Source organism: Myodes glareolus, chromosome 23 (genome assembly GCF_982192425.1).
Source record: "Myodes glareolus chromosome 23, mMyoGla1.1, whole genome shotgun sequence".
Lineage (NCBI taxonomy): Eukaryota > Metazoa > Chordata > Mammalia > Rodentia > Cricetidae > Myodes > Myodes glareolus.
This window is the reverse complement of record NC_142048.1, coordinates 49633515-49661182: the sequence shown is the minus strand read 5'-3', so window position 1 is coordinate 49661182 and position 27668 is coordinate 49633515. Positions and strand designations below refer to the sequence as shown.

The following is a 27668-nucleotide window of genomic DNA, read 5'->3' as shown; positions in this document are numbered from 1 at the left end:
AGACTACAATCCTACGCAGATGCAGGAGGTGAGCTATGGAAAGAGCTCTGGCTGCTTGCACAGAACGACCACGGGAGGGAGCGTGGAAGGACGAACAGAAGTGTGTTCAGGCAGAAAGAAGACAGAATAATCAGGGCAGAGGGAATCAAGTGTTGTATAAGACAAAGACACCACTCAGTTGAGCAGCTGAAATGAGGCCCCAACAGGTTGTTAGTGCAGATTTATCTGTCAACCACTGTAAGCCAAATTTTGTCGATGGATTTTATCTTGAAGGTAATTGATGGTCTGTCTCCGAATGGTTTTAAAGAACAACACAGTCAGCAGTGGTGGCGCACACTTTTAGTCCCAGGACGTGGGAGGCAGAGGCAGGCGGATCTCTGTGAGTTCGAGGCCAGCCTGGTCTACAGAGTGAGTTCCAGGGCAGCCCGAGATACACAGAGAAACCCTGTTTCAAAAAACAAAAACGAGGGGGCTGGAGAGATGGCTCAGAGGTTAGGAGAACTGACTGCTGTTCCGGAGGTCCTGAGTTCTCAATTCCCAGCAACCACATGGTGACTCACACCCATCTATAATGAGATCTGGTGCCCAGAACACTATATACTATATATAAATAAATAAATAAACGAAAACAAACGAAAAAGAATGACACAGTCAGACCTGCGTAGCAGAACAATCACTGTGTTGGGTCACAGTGTTAATAGACTGGATGTGCCAGCTCAAAGACGGGACTCTGACAGTAGAAAAGGTGAGAAAATGATGAAATCCAACAGGGCAGTGACCATGGCGAAAATAGGAAGGAAAAAAAAGAACCATTAACCTATCTTCTGTAACAGATTCATGGGGAGCAAATAGGGAAGAGAGAGGGCTCTGGTGTGAACTGTATAATACGAATTCTCAGAGGGAAAGGGAAGGCCTGGGAGTCACGTGGATAGCCTTTTTGATTTTTTTTTTTTTTAAAGCACAGGAGTGTGGCTGGGGTAAGGTGAAGCAGAAGAGAGGAGGAGGAAGACCTGTGCCATTTTGGACCTACTAAGCTGAAGGTGCTTAGGACTCCAAAGGGACAGTTAAACAGTCTGACTTCAAAGTCTCCATACAAAAGCAACAGGAATTTTAATAGACATTTGCTGCACATAAACTACACAAGCAATGAAGATTGTAAGCACAGTCTTAGGGAAGCCTGGTGACAGCCTAACCTGTTACATGCCCTGGACTAGACGGCGAGGGGGGTACGGGAGAGGACTATACTTAGAGGTGATATTTTTTTTCATCACAGGAAAAATACTGGAATGAATTTACTTGATGTTCCACAAAGATAAACAGTGTTTTACTGTTGTATTTGTTTAAACCACAAACAAGTAGTACACCACAGATCAACCCTGCTGGGGGGGGGGGCGGGGGGCGGGACTTCCGGTCTGTAGCTGGGGTAGAAGATGTTCGCCATGGGTTCCAGGCCAGCCAGGGGTACACGGTGAGACACTATCTCAAAACCAACCCAACAAATATACTAAGTCTTCCAGGTTGTTTTGCAGTCTATCACAGACTTACCAGAAGATTATAGCAATAAATCCTCCCTCCATATAACTTCTGTTTTCAGAAGTGAGGTAGTTGAACACACTCAGGCACAAGTCACAAGCCTACGACATTCGGGAGGTTGGTCAGTTATACCCAGGAGCCACTGATGATAAGTCGGAGTTCAACCTGTCTACACAGCGAGTTCCAGGCCAGCCCGGGATACAAAAGAGGACGCTGTCGTCTCACATCACTACCTGAGCCCAAAAACCTACACAAAAACAACCAAGTCCTTCAGAGCTTAACTGGCCTCCGGTTTCAATTGCTGTCTTCCTATTTCTGGTGCTTGAGGACTTTAACCTATAAGACTGAAAACGACTTTCCTTGGCTGAAACCACATTTGTACCTTTAATCTCTGTGTGCTTGATATCTACACTACAACCATAAACGCAGGCCTGAATGCACTGGGTGTGGCGAAAAGTGGGTTGGTTCCTTCCCATGTTTATAACCAAATACGCGTTTAATAAAGAAAGTAAATTAAAAAAAAAAAAGAAAAGAGAAAGCTAAAGTGATTTGCTGTTGCCCAGAAGCAGGGTCAGAGGGTCACTGGCCAGGCGGTTTAGGCAGCAGTCCCAAGGCACACATCCTGGAGACTATTCTTTCCTCTGAAAAGAAGCACTAGCTGCGGCAGAGGCAAGAGCAGATCGCCGGCGCGCATGCGCGCTCCGAGACCCGCGACCCCGGCGCGCAATCTACCGCGGCGGAGCGCTGTGTGCACGTTTCCCCGTCGCCTCGCAGCGGGCGTGCGCCTACCGGTGGCTTAGGACCCCGCCGAGAGGCCCTAGCCACTCGTCTCTCCACCGCTGCTGGCCCGGACCGCGCTCCTCACCCACTTCCCAACGGCGCGCGTCGCTTCGCCCCTGGCACCGGCATTGGGCGTGGCTGTGGAGGCGGTACCGAGGGCGGGGCCGGGGGCGGGGCGTGTTCCAGTTAAGGAGCGGAGGATAGGGATTTAGTTCCGGCCCCAGGCGCTGTTCAGAGTAGCTCGGCCCTGCAGGAGCAGTTTTAAAGCTGTTGCGCCACCTTGCAGTAGAGTCGTGCTAACATTTTGGGGTGGTACCAACAGTAATTTGAGTTATTGCTCCAGATTAGGCAGACAGCCCACAAACACAAATTTCACCGGAACAACGCTTCTAGCATTTATTGTATGACCTTGGAAAAAGTGAAAAATAGAATAAGAAAATCAGGTTCCATTCTGAAATCTGTGTATTTCTTCCCTTACATAGTAAAAAGTCGTTAAGATTCCGGATGTGGAAGCACTGTGTGAAGCTGCTAAAACTGGCAAACACATTTACCCATTAAACCATCTTGCTGACTCGGTGTGGGTACTTTGAAAAGTGACTGGAATGAGTGCATGTAAGGCTTCAAAGACAGCAACAACACACAATATGTCAAACTATTTCTAATAATTCTAACAGTGATTACATGCTACAATATTTTGGATATATTAAGTATATTGTACAAATTACATTTTTCCCCGAGATAGAGTTTCTCTGTGTAGCTTTCTGAGCCTGTCCTGGAACTCGCTCTGTACACCAGGCTGGCCTCGAACTCACAGAGATCCACCTGCCTCTGCCTCCCGAGTGCTAGGTGGTGTGAGCCACCACCGCCTGGCACAAATTACTTCGTTTACTCTTCAAATTCATAGCCTCTAGGATGTTGGCAACCTATTGTTTCTAACGCTGCTCTGGAAGGTCGCAATGGGGAGAACACCTGAAGAACTGGAAATGAAGCCAAAGAACACGTGGTGACAGCCCAAGAGTCAAGAGAAACAATGACCTCGGGATCCATCACTGCAGTAAGGTGCACTTTATTGGGCCAGTCATTAAATAGCGCTGAGGAGAGAGGAGAGGAATCCACATCAGGGCTCCTCGGCTTCAGCACTGTTGACATCTGGGACTCTAATTCTTCACTGAGGCTGTGGTCAGTTGTGGTACCTCAGGCCCCTGTACCCAGGCTGACAGCAGGATGCACACAACCCTATCTTCTCATCATTTTACTTTCTGAAATAGGGTTTCCCTATGAAGACCAGACTGGCCTGGAAATCACACACCTGCCACCTATGTTGGGATTAAATGTGTGAACCACTACCTTGACAACCAAAAATGTCTTGATTTTGAAAATGCCGGAAAAGGACAGACATAGATTCAATTCCCAAGTCCCGCATGGCAGCTCACAACCTATCTGTTACTCCCGTCCCAGGAGGGCCACACCTTCATCTGGCTTCTGCACTCATGTGGTACATAGATATATAGCAGACAAAACATTTATGCACATAAAGATAAATCTCATAAAAAAACCAAACCAAACCAAAACAAAACAAACTGCCCTGTGAAAGGTGGGAGTGGTGTGAACCAGCTGTGGGGGAGACCCAAGTCTAGATGCAGAGGTTAAACATCAGAGGGCAAGAACAGGGGCTGAGCGTGTGGCTCATCCATACAGTACATGCTTAGCATGCGTGAAGCTTTTGTCCCCAGGCATCACCCAGTTTGAATCTGAATGATCCCTAGTAAGATTTAGAATGCCTGATCTCCAGCCTCAGGCACTGTTTGGAAGGCTGGTGAGCAGGTACCTAGAGAGCCTGTGAAGGTTACACCTGCCCTCAGCTTACCCACCACTGTGTAAGCTGTACCCTCCACCCTCTGCAACGGACAGGCTCATTCGTCTACCATGCCTTCCTCGGCCTGGTGGACTGCACTCTGAAACAGTAAGAATAAACTCTCCTTTGTTTCTGTCAGGTATTACACACACACATACACACACACGTGCGCGCACACACACAGAGTAATGCAAATTCAGCAGTGTATTTCAAAGGCAAAGTTTAAATCCGGTTATTGTGGCTGAAGAATTTTTCCTGCAGTGCTAAGGATTGGATCTACGGCCTCGCCTTGTTAGGGCAGTGCTAGATTGGGACCTTACTCTGAACCCACATAATGTAGTTGTTGAAATAAATGCATATCGCAGCAGACTGTAGTCCCATAGTACATAGGGTCTTAAAGTCAGTTCCAGCATTAACTAAGTCAATCAATAAATAAAATGTCATTAGAACATTATATAGATATTTATTATAAACATATTAGGTAAAAAGTCAATGTAAAATATAAATTTAAATAAAGTACGTTTTCTGATTATGTTTCATTACTGTAAGTAAGTAGTGAAGTGAAGAAGCAAACCTATTTTAAAAACAATAAACAAGCTTAGGAAGTTCACTGTATCGTACATGGACAGCTTCAGACCTGCATACGAGAAACCACAACAGAATAACACAACCCTCCTTCCTCAGGAGCATGGTTTCTGTCCCACTAGGTTAGTCTCAGAGAACAGTGGGTACAATGCTGCATTAGGGCGGCAAACAAAAGCATCCTCCCCCAAATCAGACAGCTGTTCCAGGGAGGACACGGAAGGGTCGTGGTCTTTTAACATGTCCGGCAATTGCGAAGTCTTCTCCTGAATGCGGCGTGAACGCCTCACCGGTGTGAGAAACTTTAGCTCTTTAAATGTGGAATTTTTACCATGTTGCATCTTCTTCATACTGAAAAACACAAAATTATTTCATAAATTCAGAAACATGTTCAAGTGTTTATCTTACACTTTTTCCGTAGTGTACTTCTATGTCTCACAGACAGGGAGAGGTGACACAAGTTCCCAGAAGCATCTGCATCATGTGGACACCTGAGTAGCTGTAAAAAAGCCCGACTTCTCAGCTCCAAGCACTACAGCTACTAATAATACAGTGATAAATGTAAACCAAAAAAGTCTTCACTTTGAAAATGCTTGGAGGGAAGGGCCCAGGTTCAAATCCCAGCATAACAAGGCAGGCACCTTATTAACTGTCTAAAGTTAGTTCCAGGGGACTCCAACACCCTCTTCTGGCTTCTGTGGGTATTACATGCACATGGTGCAAAGATACATATACAGGCCAAACACCCATATACATAAAACTAAATCCTTAAAACAAATGTCTGGGGAAAGCTGAGGATGGGACAGATGGCCGTGGTGGAAAAATCAGCTCTAGCTTTTGCAAAGTAGCACCATGTAGGAAAAAACAAAGCCAAGACAGTAACCAAAAGACGAAATGTCTCAATGACCTTCTACTTCTTTGATAATTTCTTTTCTTGTTGTGTTTTGTCTGAAACAGGGTAGTCTAGACTGGACTTCAATCCACAGCGACCTAACTGCCTCCATCTTCCCAGTGCTGTGACTGCACACGTGAGCCACCACAATCAGGGCTCTGGATCTGACCCTTAGCATTAGCATTCTTTATGAAAACAAATCACATTACATTTTAAACATTTACCTTTGCAAGCATGGTGTAGAAGATACGTTATATTTAATTAGGCAGCCTGCTTCAGTTTTTGAATCAGGGGTTATAAAATCGTTGGTTGGATCCTTTGCTTCTTGGTCTTGGCTGTTCTCACAAACTTGAACATTCCTCTGACTCTCACTTTCCGCTCCTGGATCTCCTGGCTCTAGAGGGACGCTTGTGTCGGCAGTGTTTACTTCCTGGCTATGCCCCTGGGTTTCATGTGCCTCCTCAGTATTTTCTCCTACAGAAAAATTTGAAGATTTAAACTTGAAATTTCAAAATAACAGATCCAAACTGCATCTCCTAGTCATTACTTTCCCTATGTAGACTGCTGCCAAAGGATTAATAATTATTTAATATCCTTTGTGCAATACAAATTTAAGAATGAAATTATCCCATTTCTTAAGGTTATGGGTCATGCATGACACAGTTGAAGAATAACTAACTAGTAAATTTCATAAGTGAAGTAAGAACAAAGGGTGGTTGTCACCTATAAAAAGGAATGGACTTGCTACTTTTACGTCTACTTGACACAGGCTAGAGTCATTTGAGAAGAGGGAATTTGAATTGAGAAAATGTCCACCCAAGATTGGTCTGTGGACAAGCCTGTGGGGAATTTTCTTATTAATGTCTGATGTGGTTGGGCCCATCCCATAGGGAATGGTGTCACCCATGGGTGGTGGTCCTGGAAAATACAAGAAAGCAGGTTAACCCTCCCAATTCTAGCAGACTTCATCTGTCCAGGTATAGCCCACACCAGCTGGAAGAACAGACCACACCAACCTGAGGAGCAGACTTCAGCAGCTCAGGCGGAGACCACAGCAGTCAGAAAAAGAGGCCATACCAATAGTCAGAAGAACAGAGACCCACTGCTGCACCAAAGGCCAGCTCCCAACCTGGACAGAGACTCCCTACTAGATCAGAGGTCGTGCCAGCCACCAGAAATACAGGCCACAAAGACTAGAAGACCAAAGAGGAAACAGAAAGCAAGGAGTGAAACACCCGTCCAACAAAGACAAACTCAGAAATTAGGATCTAGACTTAAAATCATCTCAAAACCAGATTCCTCGACTCCAGTGTAAGAATATAATCAGCGACAGCCATGGCAGTGTGTCACTACCAGAGCCCATCTATCCTATGACAGCAAGACAGGGTTTTTTGTGTAACAGCCCTGGCTGTCCTGGACCTTGCTCTATAGACCAGGCTGGCCTCGAACTCACAGAGATCTGCCTGCCTCTGCCTCCCAAGTGCTGGGATTAAAGGAGCGTGGTACCACCACCCAGATAAGACCTGAATATTCTTAAAACACAAAAATATGACCTTAAAAACAACTTTATGATAAAGATCTTTAAAGAGGAAATGAAAAACTCCCTTTAAAAAATTGAGGAAAAGACATCCAAAGAATAGGAGGAAATCAATAAATCCCTTAAAGAATGCAAAAAAAAAAAGCAGGGAAGGAAACTATTCAAGACCTGAAAATCAAAATAAAAGCAATAAAGATCACAAACTTAGAGGATTCTAGAAATGGAAAATCTGGGTAAGAAAGCAGGAACTATCAAAAGAATACAAGAGAAAGCAGACCAGAGAATCTCAGGCACTGAAGGTGTGAGAGAAGAAATAGATTCATCGGCAAAGAAAATGTTAGACATAAAAAACTCCTAACACAAAACATCAGAAACCCTGGGACACTGTGAAAGACCAAACCTAAGAATAATAGGAATAGAAGAGTCCCAGCACATAGGCACAGAAAACATATTTAACAAAATCATAGAAGAAAATTTCCCCAACTTAAAGAGCATGCCTATAAAGGTTCAAGAAGTTTACAGAACATGAGATAGGTTAGATCAGAAAAGAAAATCTCTGCAACACATAACAGTCAAAACACTAAACATACAGAACAAATATTAAAAGCTGCAAGGAAAAAAAGTAACATATAAAGGCAGACCTACTAGAATTACACCTGACTTCGCCCAGAAGGGGTTAAACAGATGTACTGCAGACTCTTACCAGGAGACTATAGCAATAAATTCTCCATGTAACCAAATCCATGTACTGTTTCCAGAAGTGAAGTAGCTGAACACACTCAGGCACAAGTCACAAGCCTACGACACTCGGGAGGCAGAAGTTGGTCAGTCATACCCAGGAGTTCAACCTGTCTACACAGTGAGTTCCAGGCCAGCCCGGGATACAAAAGAGGACGCCGTCATCTCACATCACTACCTGAGCCCAAAAAACCTACACGAAAACAACCAAGTCCTTCAGAGCTTAACTGGCCTCCGGTTTCAATTGCTGTCTTCCTATTTCTGGTGCTTGAGGACTTTAACCTATAAGACTGAAAACGACTTTCCTTGGCTGAAACCACATTTGTACTTTTAATCTCTATGTGCTTGATATCTACACTACAACCATAAACGTAGGCCTGAATGCACTGGGTGTGGAGAAAAGTGGGTCGGTTCCTTCCCATGTTTATAACCAAATATGTGTTTAATAAAGAAAGTAAATTTAAAAAAAAAAAAAAGAAGAAGAAAGCGAAAGTGATTTGCTGGTGCCCAGAAGTGGGGTCAGGGGGTCACTGGCCAGGTAGTTTAGGCAGACTACAGACGCCAGCCCAGACTGCTATTCCCAGCAAAACTTTCAATCACTATAGATGGAGAAAATAAGATATTTCATGAAAAAGTCAAATTTAAATATATCTATCTACAAATCTAGCCCTATAGAAGGTACAAGAAGAAAAACTCCAAACCAAGGAAGTTAACTACACCCAGGAAAACACAGGCAATAGATAATCCCACACCAACGAAATCCAAATAAGGGACATACACACACACACACAAAACCACCAACAACAACAACAACATAATAACAGGAACAATCAGTGGCCATTAATATCTCTCAATATCAATGGACTCAACTGACCAATAAAAAGACACAAGCTTACAGAATGGATACAGAAACAGGAGCCATCCTGCTGCATACAATAAACACACCTCAACAACAAAGACAAACATTACCTCTGAGTAAAGGGTTGGAAAAAGATTTTCCAATCAAACAGACCTAAGAAGCAAGTTAGTGTAGCTATGCAAATATCTAACAAAACAGACTTCAAAACAAAATTAATCAGAAGAGATGGAGAAGGACATTTCATACTTATCAAAGATGATGTCTCAATTTTGAACAGCTATGCCCTAAATGCATGGGCACTCACATTTGTAAAAGAAATAGTAATAAAGCTTAAACCATACATTGAACCCACATATTAATAGTGGGAGACTTCAGCTGGGCAGTGGTGGCATGCGCCTTTAATCCCAGCACTTGGGAGGCCGAGGCAGGAGGATCTCTGTGAGTTCAAGGCCAGACTAATCTACAAGAGCTAGTTCCAGGACAAGCTCCAAAGCCACAGAGAAACCCTGTCTCGAAAAACAAAAAACAAACAAACAAAAATAGTAGGAGACTTCAACACCCCACTCTCACCAATGGACAAGTCATCCAAATAGAAACTACAGAGAAATAACGGAATAGATATTATAAATAAATCTAATAGATATCTATAGAACATTTCACCCAAACACAAAAGCACCTCATTGAATGTTCTCCAAAATTGACCACATACTCAGTCACAAACACAGAAAAAATTGAAATAATTCCCTGTATCTTATCAGACCAACATGTATTAATGTTGGACTTCAACAGAAACTACAGATAGCCAATGAACTCATGGAAACTGAACAACTCCCTACTGAAACACCACTGGGTGGGGCAAGGAAGAAATGAAATTAAAGACTTCCTGGAATGGAATGAAAATGAATACACAACATACCCAAACTTATGGGACAGAATGAAAGCAGTGATAAGAGGGAAGCTCATAGCACTAAGTGCCTACATACAGGATTTGGAGAGATCTCACACTAGCAACTTATCAGCACACCTGAAAGTTCTAGAACAAAAAGAAGCAAACACACCCAAAAGGAGTAGATGGCAGGAAATAATCAAACTGAGGGCTGAAACTAATAAAATAGAAAGAGAACAATAGGAAGAATCAAAGAAACAAAGAACTGATTACTTGAGAAAATCAACAAGACAGACAAACCCTTATCCAAATTAACCAAAAGGCAGAGAAACAATCTCCAAATTAACAAAATCAGACACAAAAGGGGTAACATAATAACAAACATTGAAGAAATCCAGAAAATCATTAGGTCATATTTCAAAAACCAGTAATCCACAACATTGGAAAATCTAAAAGAAATGATATAGATATAAATAATTTCATTGGTATGGATTTTAAGGTCAATTTTGTTATATGTATATATATTTCTGCCCTTGATTAAGGTATTGTGATTATGTAGTTCATTTAAAAATGTAATGTATAATTAGGAAATAAAGGTTGTTAATGGATAATCATCGATAATAGTCAAGCTTGTAGTAATGTTAGTTTGATTTTCTAGATGTGCATAGATATATTTCAGAGAGACATTCTTCATATCTTTCAAAGACTACAGAACATGGCATTTAATGTTTTAATAACTTAGGACTTTTCATGACAATGAGACACATCTGCTTCTGGCAGCACCAATCTACTTCAAGAGGAAGAAGGGCATCGAAGAGGCTCCTTATGGAGTTGGTTAGCCATTTGGGCAAGAAACTGTTCTTGCCTGGACTGTTGTATAAACTGGACACAGAGAACCCACAGAGAGAGGACTACTGAACTTGCCTAAAGGTGAGATGATCTTTCGGGGTTCCTGATTCATGAAGGAGTCTGCAAGACATTCTGCAGGACACAGCAGATAGTGACTGAACTGTCTTTAAAAGTTCCTGCTTCATGGAAATGTCTGCTGGATATTATGGGCCTGAAGGCCAAAAATGGATGCCCCAACGATACAGAGGAACTTTGGGTCACTGTCCAGGCAGCGAGATGTCTCTGTCATTTCTAGAGTTTTGGAAGTTGCTTACTTCTTGTTTACTTAGGTAATATATCCTTCTGAAGTCTTTTCATTAAATCTGATTTGCAACACCAGGATATAGCTATGTCCCATATGTTCCCCTGGACATGTTAACAGTTCCCCAGTCGACACTAACTATTCCAATAGAAATATGATCTGTTCAAACTGACACAGCACACAGCATTACATTACTATGTCATTCACGTATGAACCCCAATCAACAGGATCTTCTGTAATCTTGCATATAATCAGAAACTTACACAACACACTTATTTAGAGTTCAGTAAGGTCACTGCCTTTATTTCAAGCTTTGCTCTTGACGTAAGAGTTCTGAACGTTAAATTAATGCTGCTGCTGTTTGTGTCTTTTATTATATAATCAAGCTTCAAACATGTAATCCTCCAGTCTCAGCCTCCCCTAACACTGGGAATACAGGCACTGACTACTGTGCCTAGGAACAGTGTTCTGAATGAATTTGCTTTCCTTTCTGAATATGTGTATTAATTTCTTTTACAACTTTGAAGCTTTATAAATATATACACTTTCTAGTATATACAGAACAGATCATAGAACTTAATAGGGTAACAGGTCTTTAGAGATTATCTCATCAAACAGCATCAGGAAAAAAAAAAGCAGTTGTGTTGGTGATTAGGTCACAGTGTCACCAGCCCTAAAGAGATCTACTGAATTTAAAAGTTCTGTAGGAGAACATGGAGAAGACCTCACTTTTAAAAACCTAAATAAGATAAAAGGAAAACCAAATCAGTAGATTTTAGCAAAGTTAAAATTCACGTGAAGGAAAACTTACCCACATTAACTTTTTCTTGACTCTTCATTGTTAGAATGTCTATGATTGTCTGGCGCATCTCTTCAATAGGCTTAAATTTAAAAATGTTTTTAAAAAGAAGTAAGTTTACATGGTCAAAAATAAGGTCATATAAACAGAAAATATTAGACATACTGAAAATTTTTCCAATTTTAAAACATTTGTTGTTAAGATTGAAAATGGTTGTTTTTTTTCAACTTAGGGGAAGAAAAATGAACTTAAAGGACAGAATTTTATGATTAAAAGGAAAAAAATTCCCTAATTTGTAGGATTTTGCTAACTAATAATGCTTGCTTGACAGAACAAAATCAAGGAACAATGGCAGATACCGTCTGCTCAGTACTGTCTAAAAGCTCTCAAAGCCGGCAGAGTCCTGCTTATTCTTCGTCTCACACTATTAAATTCATCTCTGAGTATCTTAAGTTGGTCAACCCAGCGTATTCCACATGTTCAAATTTAACTCTCTGCCGGGCAGCAGCAGCTCTTCCCACGACTGTAAAGGCAGCCCTGGCCCCTAGTCCTGGTTTCAGAACTCAGCTCTGGAATAATCAGTTGTTTTCAACTTCGTGGCCAGTTTTGATCCTGGTTTCCCAGCTCTCACCAGTGTCACCTCTGACCTCGACAGTTTCTGTCCGTAGCCCGGCTTTCACTTTTACATCACTGCTGCCGGCGCCATGACTGTGGAATGTCCCTTCTGGTCATCATGGGAAATGCACAGGAGGATATTTAGTGCTAAAATATTCGGTTTCATTAAACGTACAGCTCAGCTTATATCTATTTTCTAAAGTCTTATAACCCTTGGGACACAAATGAAAAGTTTGACAAGGTTGAAATCACGCATAAAGTGACCCTTGGAGCCGTCACCGCTCCTGCCGCTGCACACTGAGCCCTGTCTCCATGCTCTACTACTGACCTATATTCCCAGGCCCTTTTTTGGTCTTTAAATATTCACTACTACATAGGAAATCACAATCTTATCAAGTTACACTATGATGTGCTCCAGAATAACTTTGAATTGTTACACTGTGAAACCGAAGAGCAGTAAAATCTGACCTTACCTGAGCCCCTGCCAGAATGGCCTTCTCATAGATTGAGATAATATTTTCAATAGGACTTGTGATTGGCTCCAAACGTACAAGACATATCCAATATTTAACAAGTTTTTTGGCATCTGGAATATTACTGATCAGGTCATTCAATGTGTCTAAAATTTCTTCTTTTGGGCATCCCTAAAATACCAAGAAATAAAATATGTGAGCTACAAACTATAAACCACTGATAATCTGACTATCATCAAGAGCAGTGAGCAATGTAAAAAGTTGACAGAGGAAGTTGGACACATAGCACAGCAGCCAAGAGCACTTGATGATGCTACACCGGAGAACCTGAGCTGGTTCCTCGCACCCTAGCACCCGTGTTGAGCAGCTCACAGCTGACTAGAGCCTCCAGATCCAAGGGATCCAGCACTCTCTAGCCTCCGCTGGCACCTGCATACATGTGACACACATAAACTCATTTAAGTACATAAACAATAATAATAAATAAATCTTTTTAAAAATTCTAAATTAACATAAATAGTACTTATAATATTAAGTACTATTTATTAAATATTAAATATTTTTAAATCATCATGCTGTTTCATTTTAGTTTCAATAATGAGTGTCTTTCTTATAACCTCATGTAAGTGAGTCTGTATCATGTATGTCAAATGAAATACTGTGTGTTTTGTATTTTCTTTGTTTTGATACTAGTTTGTACATAAATTATTTATTAAAATGCAATCATGTTCTCAAAAAAAAAAACAAAAAAAAATTCTAAATTAAAAAATGCACAAAAATAAAGACCCTACCTTAGAAGGCTGGAGAGATAGTGCTGAGGTTAAGAACACTGGCTGCTCTGCCAGGGGACCTGGGTTCAGTTCCCTAGCACCCACATGGTGGCTCACAATTATCTGTAACTGGGTTCCAGGGCATCTGACACCCTCTTCTAGCCTCTGCAGGCACCATGCACACAGATGGACATTCATTCACTCGCACAGGTAAAACAGTCATTCACACTTTAAAAAAAAAAATGGACCCTACCTTCTTATTAATCAGGTTCAGGCATTCCGAAATTGTTTTGTTTACTTTCTCAGTAAATAATCTCTGTTCATCTTCTTCTGCCATGGTAGCCCAAAAGGACCCGGCTGGGTTTTTGTTTTGTCCTTGTGGCTCAGACTGATTAGCTATTACGTTAGGAGGCCTTTTAAGCTCTTTCCCTTTGCCAGTTCTCGACTCAGTCATCCGAGTTCTACGAGCAGAAGCAGGATACAAACATTACTTTGATTTTAATGATGGCATCCTGCAAACCAAAGTAGGTAAATCTATTTCAAATCTGGGGCTGGAGAGATGGCTCCACAGCACCTGCTGCTCTTCCAGAGAGCCCTGGTGTGATTCCCAGCACCCACATGGCGGTTCACAACCATTTGTAACTCTAGTTCCAGGGGCTCTGACACATTCTTCTGGTCTCTATGGGCACCAGGAACACACATGGTGCATAGACACACATGTATGCAAAACACCCATACACAAATCAAGAAAACTTTTAAGTCTACACATAGTTCTAAACTGGTGGAACATACAATGTATTTGTTTGCAGAGGTGAACTCCTAAACATAGCAAGATCAAATATACGTTCACAGAATCCAAGAATGGGAGCTGGGGAGATGGCTGAGAGATCAAGAGTGCTTCCTGTTCTTGCAGGGGACACAGGTTTGGTTCCTCACACCAACATCAGGAGGCTCACAACAGCCTGTAACTCCAGTTCCAGGGGATTCAATGCCCTCTCATACACGACCCTGGGAAGCCTGCTCTTTTCTGGAGGGAGCGTGGAGGTGGGGAGAGGAATTGGGAGGAGTGGAGGGAGCGGGGACTGCTGTCAGGATGTAATGTGTGAAAGAATAATAATAATAAACATTCTAAAATAAAGAACTGAAGAATGTACTGGTATCTCTCACCTGCTATTAGCATTCAGCTGAGATCAAAAAGCAACCAGCAAACTACACTTAAACACACAAATTTTTGCACTTATTACTCCTTACATAAAGCTGCCTGTGTGGCAGAAAATAATCAATTAAAGAAATTCTATACATTCAAGGAAATTACAAGCCAAATTCACAAGTGGTATTCTATTGAAAATTGAGAAGACAAAGTGAATTTCATCTACTTACTTTCTGTCTTCTGTGGTTTCTCTGGGCTGAACTGACCTATGGACAGCTGCTCCTGCTACTGAGTACCTGCGCTGGTCAATAGCTTTCGACTTTTCTATCAGTCTGGAATTAGACAAATTAGTCCTGGCTACACCTTCAGATGCTATGCTTCTTGATGGTGCCTTATCTCTTTTTGTGTCCTGAGGACGGGTATCGACAACAGATACAACCCGTTCTGATGGCAGTGAGTCTTTTACAAGAGGCTCCTTTCTGACTGTAACATTGGCCAGGGGCCTGCTGGGACCCTGTTTCCCAGTGCCCTGGGTATTACTCTGGAGGCTTCTAATAGGTGGTCTCACAAGCGTGTTCTTTGATGTAGTGCTCACAGACTTGGTGTTTACAAACTTGGTGGCAGCAGTCACATTTGAGGCTCTTATACTGACAGCGTTTCCAGGCGCAGACTGAGCCTTTGAGGCTTTCGACACGGTAGCGGGAAGTTTTTTGGTGGCTGCAGGACTCTCTCCTTTGACATTCGCGAGCTTTCTAAATGAGTTAATCTTAGACTGCACAACCTGACCGTGGTAATAGCCAAGCACTCGCTTTTTAGGCATGTTAGCGTCCTGTCTGGGCTTCTCTGCAGTCGCTTGCACCTTTTTATTGTCTTTAAGTTGGCACGCCTGGTCTGATGTCATAGTCTGAGCTCGGACAGCTTGAATATTATCCTTCAAGTTGTGTTTTTCTGAAGTGGTGACTTCATTAGCTTTTAAGGGAATGCAGTTCTTTTCAACTGTGTTGTCAATATTTTCTTTATCAGCCTTCAAAGGTAAAGAGAAGTTAATATTCCAGAACTTGTTTCTTCATAAAGAACACAGGAAAGGTCTGTGTGCTAGACACATATCTTACCATTTCAGTTTTGAGTTTCAGAACTTTCTTCCCTCCTTGGACTGGACCTTCCGATGTCATCATCTGCTGATCTCTATTCGTTTAAAAGGAGATTCACTTTTAGGGAAGGGAAGAGAGATTGTGTGTACAAGCTAAGCAAATGCTCTAACACTGAGCTACATTCAAGGTCCCATTTTTTAAATCTTAAATAGAGGCAAGAAGTGAATTAATATTTGTGTAGTTAATGAAAACAAGATGGGTTTAAAGTTTTAGCCCAACTTTTTTTTTTAGCTACAGACTATCATAGTATCTGACAATGCTTTAGCAAAATGATATTATGCAACTGTGCATAATATCAAGATAGGAAATAGAATATTGTCAACTAGACATTCCAGTAATTCTACAACAGATTCACAAATTTAGAGTATGCTAAAATGTGGAGAAACATATTATTTGATAGAACTGACAAAATCTGATATTTTAGAACTAATGAAACTAATAACATCAGTGTAAGATTATCATCCCCAAACTCTGCTTTTTTATTGGATGAAGTCCACCTACGCGGAGGGCCACCTGCTGTCCTCCAAGTCATCGATTCAAATATTAGTCACACCTAAAAGATTTTCCACTTCTTCTGCTTTGTTTTTGTTTTTTGAGACAGGCTTTCTCTGTGTATTCATGACTGTCCTGGAACTCACTCTGTAGACTAGGCTGGCCCTCAATTCACAGAGCTAGCTCTGCCTCTGAGTGCTGGGATTACAGGCGTGTGCCACTACACCTGCCTTAAAAGAGTCTTTTACTGCAGCATATAGGCGGTTTGACCAAACAACTGGCCATTGTAGCCTAAAAGACACATGAAACTACCCACCACCGCTGCAGTGGTACCAACCTACGATCTGTACTTGGGGACAGAAGGAATTCAAGTTTGAGGCTAAGGTGTTTCGAATGCAGACCTTCAAAACCAAACACTGACTTTTACAGCACAGCACAGCTCCGACGTCAGCATCTCTGCATATACACATACGTAGTTTTCTCCTGGACCAGTGAGATGGCCCAGCAGATGCAGCTGCTTGTCACCAAGCCCGCCTACCTCAGTGTGATGTATAGGCACTGTACATGCCTGAAGGTTTACTGTGGCCTGCATGTGTACTGCATCTGGCATGCACCTGCACAAGTGGATGAGCAGGTGAATATACACACAGAAAAAAATTTAAAAGTGGAAGGGGAGTGGGAGTATATAGCCCAGTAAAAACAAAACAATCAAAGAGGAGCTTAATTGTTCCCCTTTAAGAGTTTGAACACACATAGAAAAAGAAGATCCAGTGCACCACCCACATAAAGTAGCCACAGGCACAGACTGAGGTGTCTGAAGTGGTAATATCCACAGATCTCCTGACACCAAAAGAGGAAGTTAAATGCCACAGTGCTTTTCCTTCTGTGGTGCTTTTGGTGGCAAGCATTCTACCACTGAAATACACTTCCATTCCTCTTAATGCTTTTAAATACCACATGTTCAAACAGTATCTGGAATCTTAACTGTATTAGGTGCTATTAAAATTCATTTTGTGTTTTTAAAGTTAAATATGGTTAGTAGGAAAGTAAAAATTACAAACATGGTACATGTTAGGTTCTTAGTGGACAACTCTAATGTAATGTTTCAGAATTGAATTAAACTTGGCCTCACCTGGATATCTGATTTTCCTGTTTGTATGGAAACATTGTTTTTCGTATTAACAGATATTCCTTGAGTTTTTGTTTTCTTTGTTCTAAAGAGGAAGGAGTAACAAAGTCAACTTTAGTTAAAACATCAAATATGGTTGAATTAAAGGTTATTTTATTTGGAAAATTGAGACAGTATTGTCTGTACTGATGGGAAAGTAATTCAGGGGCATAGAACAGATGTTATAAAGGAGGCCCTAACGCATTTGCTTAGGAGACATTAAATCACACAAAGAATTTAGTGAAGCCAGCACTGCCCCCACGAACACCCCACAGGTAAGTGAGGCTAACCAGGCAGGTTAGAAGTAAGATTTAAGCTGCCAGGATGGATTGACCAGCCTTTTGGCTCTAGTCCCATAACAAAGGACAGTCCTCTAACAGGCTGCTCAAGGTGGGCACAGTAGGGTCACAACCACTAAGTCCCCTGTGGGGTAAGGAGGGCACAACAAGTTTTCTAGTGAAGCTGACAGACAGGCTTTCCATTAAGAAGAAACAATGGAGAGAGCTAGGCAATGCTACAAGCTTTTAATCCCAGTACTAGGAGGCAGAGGCAGGCAGATCTCTAAATTCAAGGCCAGCCTGATCTACAGGACAGGCTCCAAAGCTACCAGGAGAAACCCTGTCTCAAAAAAACAAAGAAACAAACGGTGAAGGATTGTTGTAACCTTGGGATGAACGTGGTAGGAGCCTCATGGTCAGTTTTTGTCTGTCTCTGGTAGGTTGCAGAGATCCCTACCTGGGTGGGGGCCAGGTAGGAAGAACTTTCTTTGAGAAAATTAGCTGCCTGCTCAGCTGGGTTGAGCCTGATAAATTAGACTGCAAACCCACTTTCACTCCTGAAGCCCCAGATCGGAGCTACTGGCCCAAGATCTCTCTCTCCCCACTCTTTCCCCACAAAAGGTCCAGTTAAGACTTGGGCTCCTTCCATATGCAGAAGGAGTTTGGAATCCTGTTCAGAACAAGCAAATGGTTCTGGCTTCCCTAGCAGGTCATGAGTGGGCCATACAGTCTCCACTGAGCCCTCTGTGGGCTGGGCTAGAGTGGCTGCTGGAACCTCTTGAGCCACAGGAGATCCCCTCACCTTCCTGCCACCAGGGAGACCAGGGCCCACGTCAGGGTGGTGGCCAGAGTGCACAGCTAGTTTCTCTGGGCCAGAGGAACTCTAAATTGTGCCTCTCTGAGGGAGCCTGGAGACAAGGTATGCTGAGTCCACATGCTTGCTCTTCCCAAGGAGTCTTTCTGTTCCTGGGGTTCCCTTACCTTACACTGTGGAAGAAGCCACTGTGTGCTTGAGAATAGGAAAGAGGTAAACTAGTTCTAGCAGGGGCTCCTATTGTTATCTCACGGTATAAAGATGCCTATAATAAAAACAGCTAATGGAAAACTTATACAAGGGAAGGATAGAGAGACCCGCCGTCTAAAATCTTTTCGCAGTAACTCCAGCAGCACAGATTTAACAGGGCTCTCACAGCTAAATTCTGTTAGATGATATAAACATGAACCTAAAGTTCCACATGCTAATAAGACAAGGTCTCCCAGCATCCTTCAGTCTCTACCTGTTACAGGGTATGGCTGGCATACCCTGACCTCTCCAGTTCAGGGCTGGGCTGCTCTTCCCTATATAATCCAGATATTATGGTTACCCTTCCTCTCTAGTACCTCTGGCCTCCTGGCTGCTGCCCCTGGCTCCCTCCTCCCCCCAGCTCAGCCCGTCCACATCCACCCCGCACTCTCCCAACATCCGGGCTTCTGACTAGGGTCTTTCCCACATCCTACAATCAGCTTCCTCCTCCGCCTCACCTAGGAGCAGTCCGCAAGTCCTTTCCTTCCCTTTTTATTTCCTTTTTTCATTCAGTTTGCCTGGACACTTACAGGGCCTAACGGTGCAACAGGTTGTTCACAGGTGTATTAACTTAGGGCATTACCCAATGTGTGTAATTTGTATTCAACTTCTTTATTAAGATGATGTTGCCGGGCGGTGGTGGCACACGCCTTTAATCCCAGCACTCGGGAGGCAGAGGCAGGCAGATCTCTGAGTTCGGATCTCAGAGTTTGAGGCCAGCCTGGTCTACAGAGCAAGCTCCAGGACAGGCTCCAAAGCTACAGAGACCCTGTCTTGAAAAGCCAAAAAAAAAAAAAAGAGATGATGTTGCAGGTGTTTTGGCTAAACACCTGCCATCTTCAGAGAGAACCCCAGCTGTGCCCACTTATAATCACACAGCTGGACTGGTTAGATGTTAGCCAGTGTTTGCTCCAGGAGGAGAGTCACTGCGCCCTAACCTGGGTGAGGCATTCCTCCCAGCTAGCTGTAAGCAGCTAATGTCATGAGGCTTCAAGGTTTCTGGAGATAGGGTATGGAGACTGGGAAAAACTAAGGGGAGGAGGGGCACAGCACCCCTTCTAGGGAAAACTTCTTACAGCAAATGACAAATTTGCTATGGTTATGTCTCACGGTATTTAATTATTTGCTTGTTGGTTTTTGAGATGGGGTTTTTCTGTGTAGCCCTGGCTGGCCTGCAACTTTCTGAACTCAGAGATCAGCCCGCCTCTACCTCCCCAAGAACTGGAATTAAAGGTGTGAGCCACCACACTCAGCTTGGTATTCAAATTTTAAAACTGTCCAGTCAAGGTGATTTAAAAGTAACGCTTAAGATAGCTGGATATTTCCAGGACTGAAAAAAAAAAAAAATGGTTTGCTAAAACTCTATCCACAACTTGTTTGTTCTTGTTTACACAGAATGTTCTTATTCAAGGTTATTGCGATCTCTAGTTCAGGGTGAGACTGAACTTTCTCAGTGAGGCCTGAACATGTCACACAGGACTTACGGACTTAACAGCTAAAAGGATCTAATCCCGTGCACATAATGGTCTATGCATGTTGACAACAGCTGCCTTAAAGGTGTCTCGTCACTTGTCACTTTGTGTCTTAACTTCTTTAAGCTTTAACTATCTGGAGAAACTGAGTCATGCAGAGCTGTGGTAAGAATTAATTGTACACCTTTTATTCTTCTGTCTCCTGATGGCGACCAATCTTCCTGGTCTCTGCTATAATTCCACTGTTATGACAAAATGAGCGACTGAATATATAAGCTCGGTAAAATTGACTTAGACTATAATTGTACTTTTGTGAATAAATGAGCTACTGAATATAAAAGATCTGTTAAAATGATCTAGATTTATTTAAAACTACACTATCTAGGATAAATAGGTTCCCACTTTCTCCATGGACTGTATTTAGTGTATAAAGTGTATTTTGGAATGAAAATCGTTTCAATTTAAAAAAAAAATGTCATTTTTAAGCCTCAGAAATTTTACCAGGGATAAACTACCTTAGTTTATAAAATCCTAATGTTGTTGAGAGTTGCTAATTCATTGTAAACTGTTAAAACAAAGGTAATTTTGGGCATAAAAATTAGTGAACGAGTGGGCAGTGGTGGCGCACGCTTTTATCCCAGCACTTGGGAGGCAGAGGCAGGTGGATCTCTGTGAGTTCAAGGCCAGCCTGGTCTACAAGAGCTAGTTCTAGGACAGGCTCCAAAAGCTACAGAGAAACCCTGTCTTGAAAAACGAAATATTAGTGATCAGTCACCTTACAAGTGATTACATGGGTGGGAGGTGCACACCTGTAGTCCCAGCACTGTGGAGGCAGAGACAGGTAGAGCTCTGTGGTTCCAGGCCAGCGTGGTCTGCAGAGTGAGTTCCAGGCCAGCCAGGGCTATGTAGGGACACCCTGTCTCAAAATAAAATAAAATAAAATAAAATGAAAGATAAAAAAGTAACAAACGTCCTTCATGCGCCCAGAATTGTGTTTGTAGTCTCACTAAGTACAAACGTAATTCATTTACAGAAATAAGATGAGATGGGGAGCCCAATTTACATCTCCCAGCACAATCTTCTGTGTATGCTGTCAAAGGCAATCCCTAAAGAAGGTAACTCAAAACAAGTTTAAAAGCAAACTTAAAATTCGTCTAATATAAAATACTCCTCAAAATCAGGTACATTTAAAAAACCAACTGATTATGGAGAATTAAATGCCCGAGTGAACTGGGTCAGATTTACAACACACTTACACGGCAGGCTCAGGAACTCACCTTGCCCCAGGTCATGGTGACCACCAACCATGAAATTATCCCATTGCTGCTTCATAACTAACCTTGCCACTCTCATGAATCGTAATATAAATATCTGATATGTAGGATATCTGATGTGTCACCCCAAAGGGGTCACGACCCACAGGTTGGGAGCCGCTGTATTAGGCCTTTGGACCTGGAACTCTGAATTCCTGAGTCAGTTTCCTGCCTCTCTGTAGAGACTGTGATGGAACCACATCCCTTACAGATGGCTATGCTCTCAGGTGAAAACAGACAGACCTACCACACAGAATTTTAAACTTGAGCTTCATAAAAGATTTTTAAGAGTCCCATTGGGGGAACACTGACCCCGGCTAACAATTTATTCAGGAAAGAATAACACCAGTATACTTAATTAATTCTGGAAATTATCTTTGCTGTGTCAATCTCCCGCCTACCCAAGTGTACAGATGTACACTCTCCTGTATCTGTTTACACTGTTCAAAGTGTAACCTGGCGCTGGGACACAAAAGTCATGGAAGGACAACCGCGTGTGTAAAATGCACTAGTCTAAAGTAATTTTAATATACTATTAAATCTTCTATTCAAGGCTGGGTCTTCCTTGGGCACTAGCCAGAATAAAACAAATGCTACTATAGAGCACCTTAATTAGTCATAAGTGTGTGGAATGACTCCTCCCCGGGAAAACAAATTATTTTTATATAATAGGAAATTTCTCAACTTAGAGAAATTATACCATTAATCAGAAATTACCATAAAAGGTGCTGTCACAGGGTGACTATTGCTGTGATTAAACACTGAAAAGCAAGTTGGGGAAGAAAGAATCCGTTTTATTAACAATTCCATAGAACAATTCATCCTCAAAAGCAGTTACGGGCAGGAATTTGGAGGCCAAGGAGGAAAGTTGCTTACTGGCTTGCTTTGCCTGCATTTTTACAGCGCCCAAGACCAACAGCCCAGGGGTAGCTCCGCCCACAATGGGCTGGGCCCTCCCCCATCAATCACTTAAGAAAGAAGCAATAAAGAAGATCCCCGGGGGCGGTGGATGCGCACGCTTTTAATCTCTGTAAATTAGAGACCAGCCTGCTCTACCTACAGAGCGAGTTCCGCCCTCCCCTCCAAAAAAAGAGACAGATAGATTTAAGGGACTGGTTCAGCGGTTAAGAGAACTGGCTGCTCGTCCAGAGGACCCGGGTTCAATTCCCAGCACCCACGTGCCAGCTCACACTGTTACACTGTAATTCCTGTTCCAGGGGGATCCAACACCCTCACACTGACATTCATGCAGGCCAAAATCTAATCAATCAATCAAGAAAGAAGAAAGAGAGAAGATGCAATACAGACCTGCCTACAGCCTGACTTTATGGATGCATTTCTCAATGTAGGTTGTCTCCTCTCTGAGGACTCTAGCTTGTGTCTAGCAGACAAAACCTAGTCAGCCTGACGTTTACAACTGCCCTGAGTAAGAACACATTCTCTGCTGTCTAGAGTCTGGACTAAGGCTATGGAGCAACCGAGGTCCATCCTCAAAAGTACCAGACAGATGGACGGACAGACACTGCCGACAGAACACCACTTCGACACACAGCTCCTGAAAGCCAGTCTACAAGAAAGAAGGTACTAGTCTCCAAGGTTTCTGACCAACTTACAGAGTTAAATTGGGTGAGGAAACGCTTTCCGTGTTACTGCCGCAGACCCATTCAACTCCAGTTTTTCAAAAGGTCCGGGACGTCAGGCAACAGCCCCAGCCTCGCCTTCGGCGCTGAGAGCCAGGCGAACCAGCGCGCAGGCGCAGTCGGGGGTCCCTGCGGCCCCGCCCCCCCACCCCGGACCACCGCGCGAAAACCGCTGCCCTGGGCGGTATGCACCGAGACGCGGGGTAGGCTCTCCGGAGGACGTGAGGCGCCGCCGCTCACCTCTGAAAGCCGGCTGGTCTCTCTTGGTCGGGGGCAGCTGCAGGTCCCGGGGCACCGGCAAAATGTTCTTCCCAGACCGGCCTGGGAAGCGTTTCCTGGACTCTGCCATCTCTTAATGCGCGCGCCTCGGCGCCGGCGTGGATTGAACGGACCAATGAGCGGGAGGGGGCGGGGCCTAGACGAGGGGCGGGCCCGCCCGGGAGTCTTTAGGGTTGGCAGCCTGGCGAGAGTTTTCAAAAAATCAAACGATGCTCTTCCAGCTGGATGGACGAAGGAGGCGGAGCGGGCTCGTTGAATCCTCAGGATCTAACAGGACTAGGGTGGACAAGTCAGGACAAGTCTTCAGACACAGCCAGACGGCTGCTGGTGCTCTCATCGAGGACGCAGCTGGAAACTTCCCGGAGGAGTACATAATTCCCAAATGCTCTCTCGAACTGCGTAACTCAAGTGGGTTCATCTCAAGCGGGATGAGCTCAGATGTTAGGTGTCCATGTTTGCACAACTTGCAAACAAAGTCTTTAATTGAGATCGACCTTTGAGCTGTTACTATTTAACTGAAAGTCTTGCAATGTACTGGCCTAGAACTCTCAATCTTCCCTGGCCTCCTGAGTGCTAAGACTAAGTACGAGTGTATACCCAGTCCTTTTCATGCATTTGTGAACTGCAACAAGGAGACAGAAAAAAAAAAGGCTGTAACTCTCCGTTCCTCCGAGGCAGTATATAATCCCCTGTGAAGATAAAGTAACGCTTGCTGGACAGTTTTCTCTATGTTTGTTTATTTAGGCGTCTTGCTATAATCTTTCACTCCCGTCGAGTAAACATGTCACCTATATAAAACCCAGACAGTCGGGCAGTGGTGGTTCACATCTGTAATCCCAGCCCTCAGGAAGATGACGTGTGTGAAATATCTCCCCAGAAAGAGGCTACATCTTCAAAACTGGAACTTTTTATTGTGGAGAGGTTGGAATGCTGCGGGTCCAGGGCCCAGCTACAATCGATCTTGGGCTATCTTTAGCTTACTAAATAGCTATCTCTTGCCAGCTCCCCCCAGATGCTGGGACAACCGATGCCACGTTGGAGGCCTTGTTTCATTTGAGGGAGAACGCTATTTTCCTATTACTCAGGCCAGAGGGTCTCCCCAACTAGCTCTCAGCTGTGGTCAGCTTTTTTTTTTTTTTAACAGACTTGATTCACTTTTATTTTTTTCTTGTATAAAAACCCTTATGTGGTAGCCACAGCTGGAGCCTGGGTCCTCTGAACAGAGACTCTGGTGTGGGTTTTCACTAGGTGGTCAGTGAATTCCTGATAAGGAGACTTGGCGAACACAGTCTCTTTCCAGAGGTGTGGTCAGCTTTTCTCCTATTTTCTCCCTTTCTTTTCACCTCTCAGGTATTTTGTTAGTGTGTTTATTTTTTATTTGTTTCTTTTTGTTGTTTTAAGACAGGGTTTCTCTGTAGCTTTGAAGCCTGTCCTGGAACTAGCTCTTGTAGACCAGGCTGGCCTCGATCTCACAGAGATCCACCTGCCTCTGCCCCCCAAGTGCTGGGACTAAAGACGTGTGCCACTACTGCCCAGCTATTTATTTATTTATTCAGTGCTAGGGACGGAACTCAGAGACTTTTTCAAGTGCTTTGCCATTGAGCGGCAGCCCTGGCACTTCTGTAGCTTTCTTTTCCTTTGGAAATATCCTGTTTAAGTGCAGCTTTACCAACTTTGGGAGCAGCAAGAGCTGAGCAGCTCTCACTTTTAAAGACACCATTGCTATTTACATGCTCACCACAATATGGCTGCTATTTACACACTCACCACAATATGGCTGCTATTTACACACTCACCACAATATGGCTGATTGCTAAAGTTCCATTGGTCCGATAGCTAGTCTTGGTTGTCAACTTGACTATGTCTGGAATCAGCTAAAACCTAAGCAGCTGGGCATGTAAGAAGGCTTACTCCACAGTACTGTGAAGCTCACCTTAATAGCTTTTTTTAAAAAAAAAGTGTCTGTGGTTAAAACAAACCCAGAACAAAAGAACCATGGAGATGTCAATACACCGGGATAGTAAGAAAGCCTTGAGACTGCCGTTCCCCAACATGACAGTTTCTCCCTAATTCCAGATATGCCCACCCCAAGAACAGCGTTTCTTTTTTCGTTCCTTTTTAGAGATTTTAACAAGACCACATCATTCTCCCTTCCCTTTACTCCTTCCAAACTCTCCCATCCACCCCTCCTTGCTCTCATTCAGACATGCCAAAGTGGATGGGGGAAAGCCCACGAGGGCTCAACGCTACACAAAGAGCAGCTTGTTTTTAAACAAACACACACACACACACACACACACACACACACACAGCCATTCCACAGTGTTGGGAGGCAAGACAGACTCTTTTCTAAAAGGTCAAAGAAGACTTCTTTCAGAACAGGTCACCGTCAACACAGCTGTCTATAAACTGTACACATATGATATGGTTGATCAGCTTCTCCTGTGGGTGCATGAAACAGGTACCGTGCTTGTGGGAGGGCAGGGTGGGTTGGTCCTAAGGACAAAAGGAGGACAGCTGAGAAAGAAAGGAGAGAGAGAGAGAGAGAGAGAGAGAGAGAGAGAGAGAGGACATGGCGGAGACCTGGCAAGGTTGGTACTGAAAGAAATCTCACTAAATTCAGAAAGTAGGCGGCTCTGGCACAAATGTTCAGTGGAGAGCATAGCAGAGAGAAATGACAGGAACTAAATGAACAACTACAGTATGCGCTTGGGTCAGGAGACCCTGTGTTATTCTAAAGATTAACACGAAATGTGAAGGACCTAGAGAAGGCAAGACAACTGTGAAATAGCCCCAAGCGGGGCAGGGACTGTGTGTTTTCAAGACTTATAAGACCACGATGACTGAGACGGAATGACACAAAGACAACAAGGGAGCACAACTATTTCAGAGCTATAAACAGGCTGGCTGGCCGATTGATGTTTACAGTTTCCAAAAACAACTGTTCAATAAACAGTCGTGGTAACTGAATTTCAACATGCAAAAGGCAAACTTTGATCTTTACCTCAGCTTTACATTAAACAAGAACCGACAGCCTCAAGAGGAAACATACTGAGTGTAAGAAAGGAAACTAAAACAGAAGAAAATACAGAAAAGTGCTGTTTGACAAAAATCTCTTTTATAAAAAATATTTTTTTATTTGCATGGGTGCTTTACCTGCATATGTATCTGTTGCATCAAATGCATGTTTGGTGCCCTCAAAGGCCAGAAGGAGGCTTTGAATCCCCTGGAAATGGGGTTACAGACAGTTGTGAGTGCCTTGTGGGAGTTGGGAATTGAACCTGGGTTCTTTGGAAGAGCAGTCAGTGATTATGGTTGCTGTCCAGCTCAAAATACTTAAGTAGAAGCTTAACAACCATAGAAAGGTTAAAAAAGGAGAGATCCTTCCTTCCCTTCCCTTCCCTCCCCTCCCCTCCCCTCCCTTCCTTCCCTTCCCTTCCTCTCCCCTCCCTTCCTTTCTTCTCCTCTCCCTTTCCTTCCCTCCCCTTCCTTCTTTCTGTCCTTCCTTGCTCCTGTGTGGTATTTTGTTGTTGCTGCTGCTTGTGTGATTTTAGGGTCTCACTATGGAGTCCAGGCTCACCTGGAGCATTCTTCTTTCCTCTGTCCCCCAAGTGTTAGGATTACAGGTGTGCACTGCCGTGCCTGCTTTGAAGAAAAAACTATATAAAAACAAACAAACAAACCACAAAACCAACCTTTTGCTCTACCTGGGTAACAGGTACGGATCTCAGCACAGACCTTCAGGTAGGCAAAACGCCCAGACACACTGAAGGTTGAAGACCTAAAAGTCTCAGGTGGGCAGAGAAACTCCAGGCAGGAAAGTTGACATGAAGCACCAGTGGGCTGCCAGGATGCAGGAAGCCTAAGATCAACATGCCAATCTTAGCAGGTATCTATCACTGAGACTGCAGGGGAACTGACTTGCAGCCCCATAAAACGCCCAAACCCCAACCCCACCCCGCACTACGTGTCCAGTCTCCAGTCTCTAGGAGGCACTGGTGTCCTTCATTGTCCTTATTAAATGACAATCTGCTTAGGGTTGGTTTGTGTTTTATTTTCAATGTCACCTTCATTAATATTTTTTTTTAAAAAAAAGGGTGAAAGTGGCTCAACGGGTAAAGGTGTCTGCTGCCAAACCTCATAACCTGAAGTTTGATCCCCAAGATCCGCAAGGTGGAAGGAGAGAAACAGCT

The 27668-nt window shown here is 43.4% G+C and overlaps 2 protein-coding genes across 14 annotated transcripts in view; both read right to left on the bottom strand.

Moving 5' to 3' along the window:
- Nek3 (NIMA related kinase 3) overlaps positions 1 to 2462 on the bottom strand; it is a 30028-nt gene extending 27566 nt beyond the window's left edge. For 9 of the 11 annotated variants that reach the window (XM_048456302.3, XM_048456306.3, XM_048456310.3 and 6 more), the window contains exon 1: positions 2323 to 2455. The gene's annotated coding sequence lies outside the window, so the exon portion shown is untranslated. Of the gene's footprint in view, positions 1 to 1545; positions 1814 to 2322 lie in introns of those variants that run through there. The other 2 variants (XM_048456303.3, XM_085680693.2) reach the window with 2 other exon arrangements.
- Positions 2463 to 4608: 2146 nt separating this feature from the next.
- Positions 4609 to 23591, bottom strand: Ckap2 (cytoskeleton associated protein 2). Of its 3 annotated transcripts, none has more exons than XM_048456297.3 (9): positions 23437 to 23591; positions 17395 to 17476; positions 15732 to 15804; positions 14850 to 15643; positions 13723 to 13930; positions 12700 to 12870; positions 11624 to 11693; positions 5867 to 6116; positions 4609 to 5101 (listed from the first exon to the last, which is right to left on the bottom strand). In XM_048456297.3, the coding sequence occupies exons 1-9, from the start codon at positions 23543 to 23545 to the stop codon at positions 4849 to 4851; spliced, it is 2010 nt and encodes a 669-aa protein (XP_048312254.3). In that variant the 5' UTR covers positions 23546 to 23591; the 3' UTR covers positions 4609 to 4848. The 3 variants fall into 3 exon arrangements, with proteins under 3 accessions (XP_048312254.3, XP_048312255.2, XP_048312258.2); XM_048456298.3 differs by lacking the exon at positions 23437 to 23591 and adding an exon at positions 23170 to 23321; XM_048456301.3 differs by lacking the exons at positions 17395 to 17476; positions 23437 to 23591 and adding an exon at positions 23170 to 23314.
- Positions 23592 to 27668: the final 4077 nt, after the last annotated feature.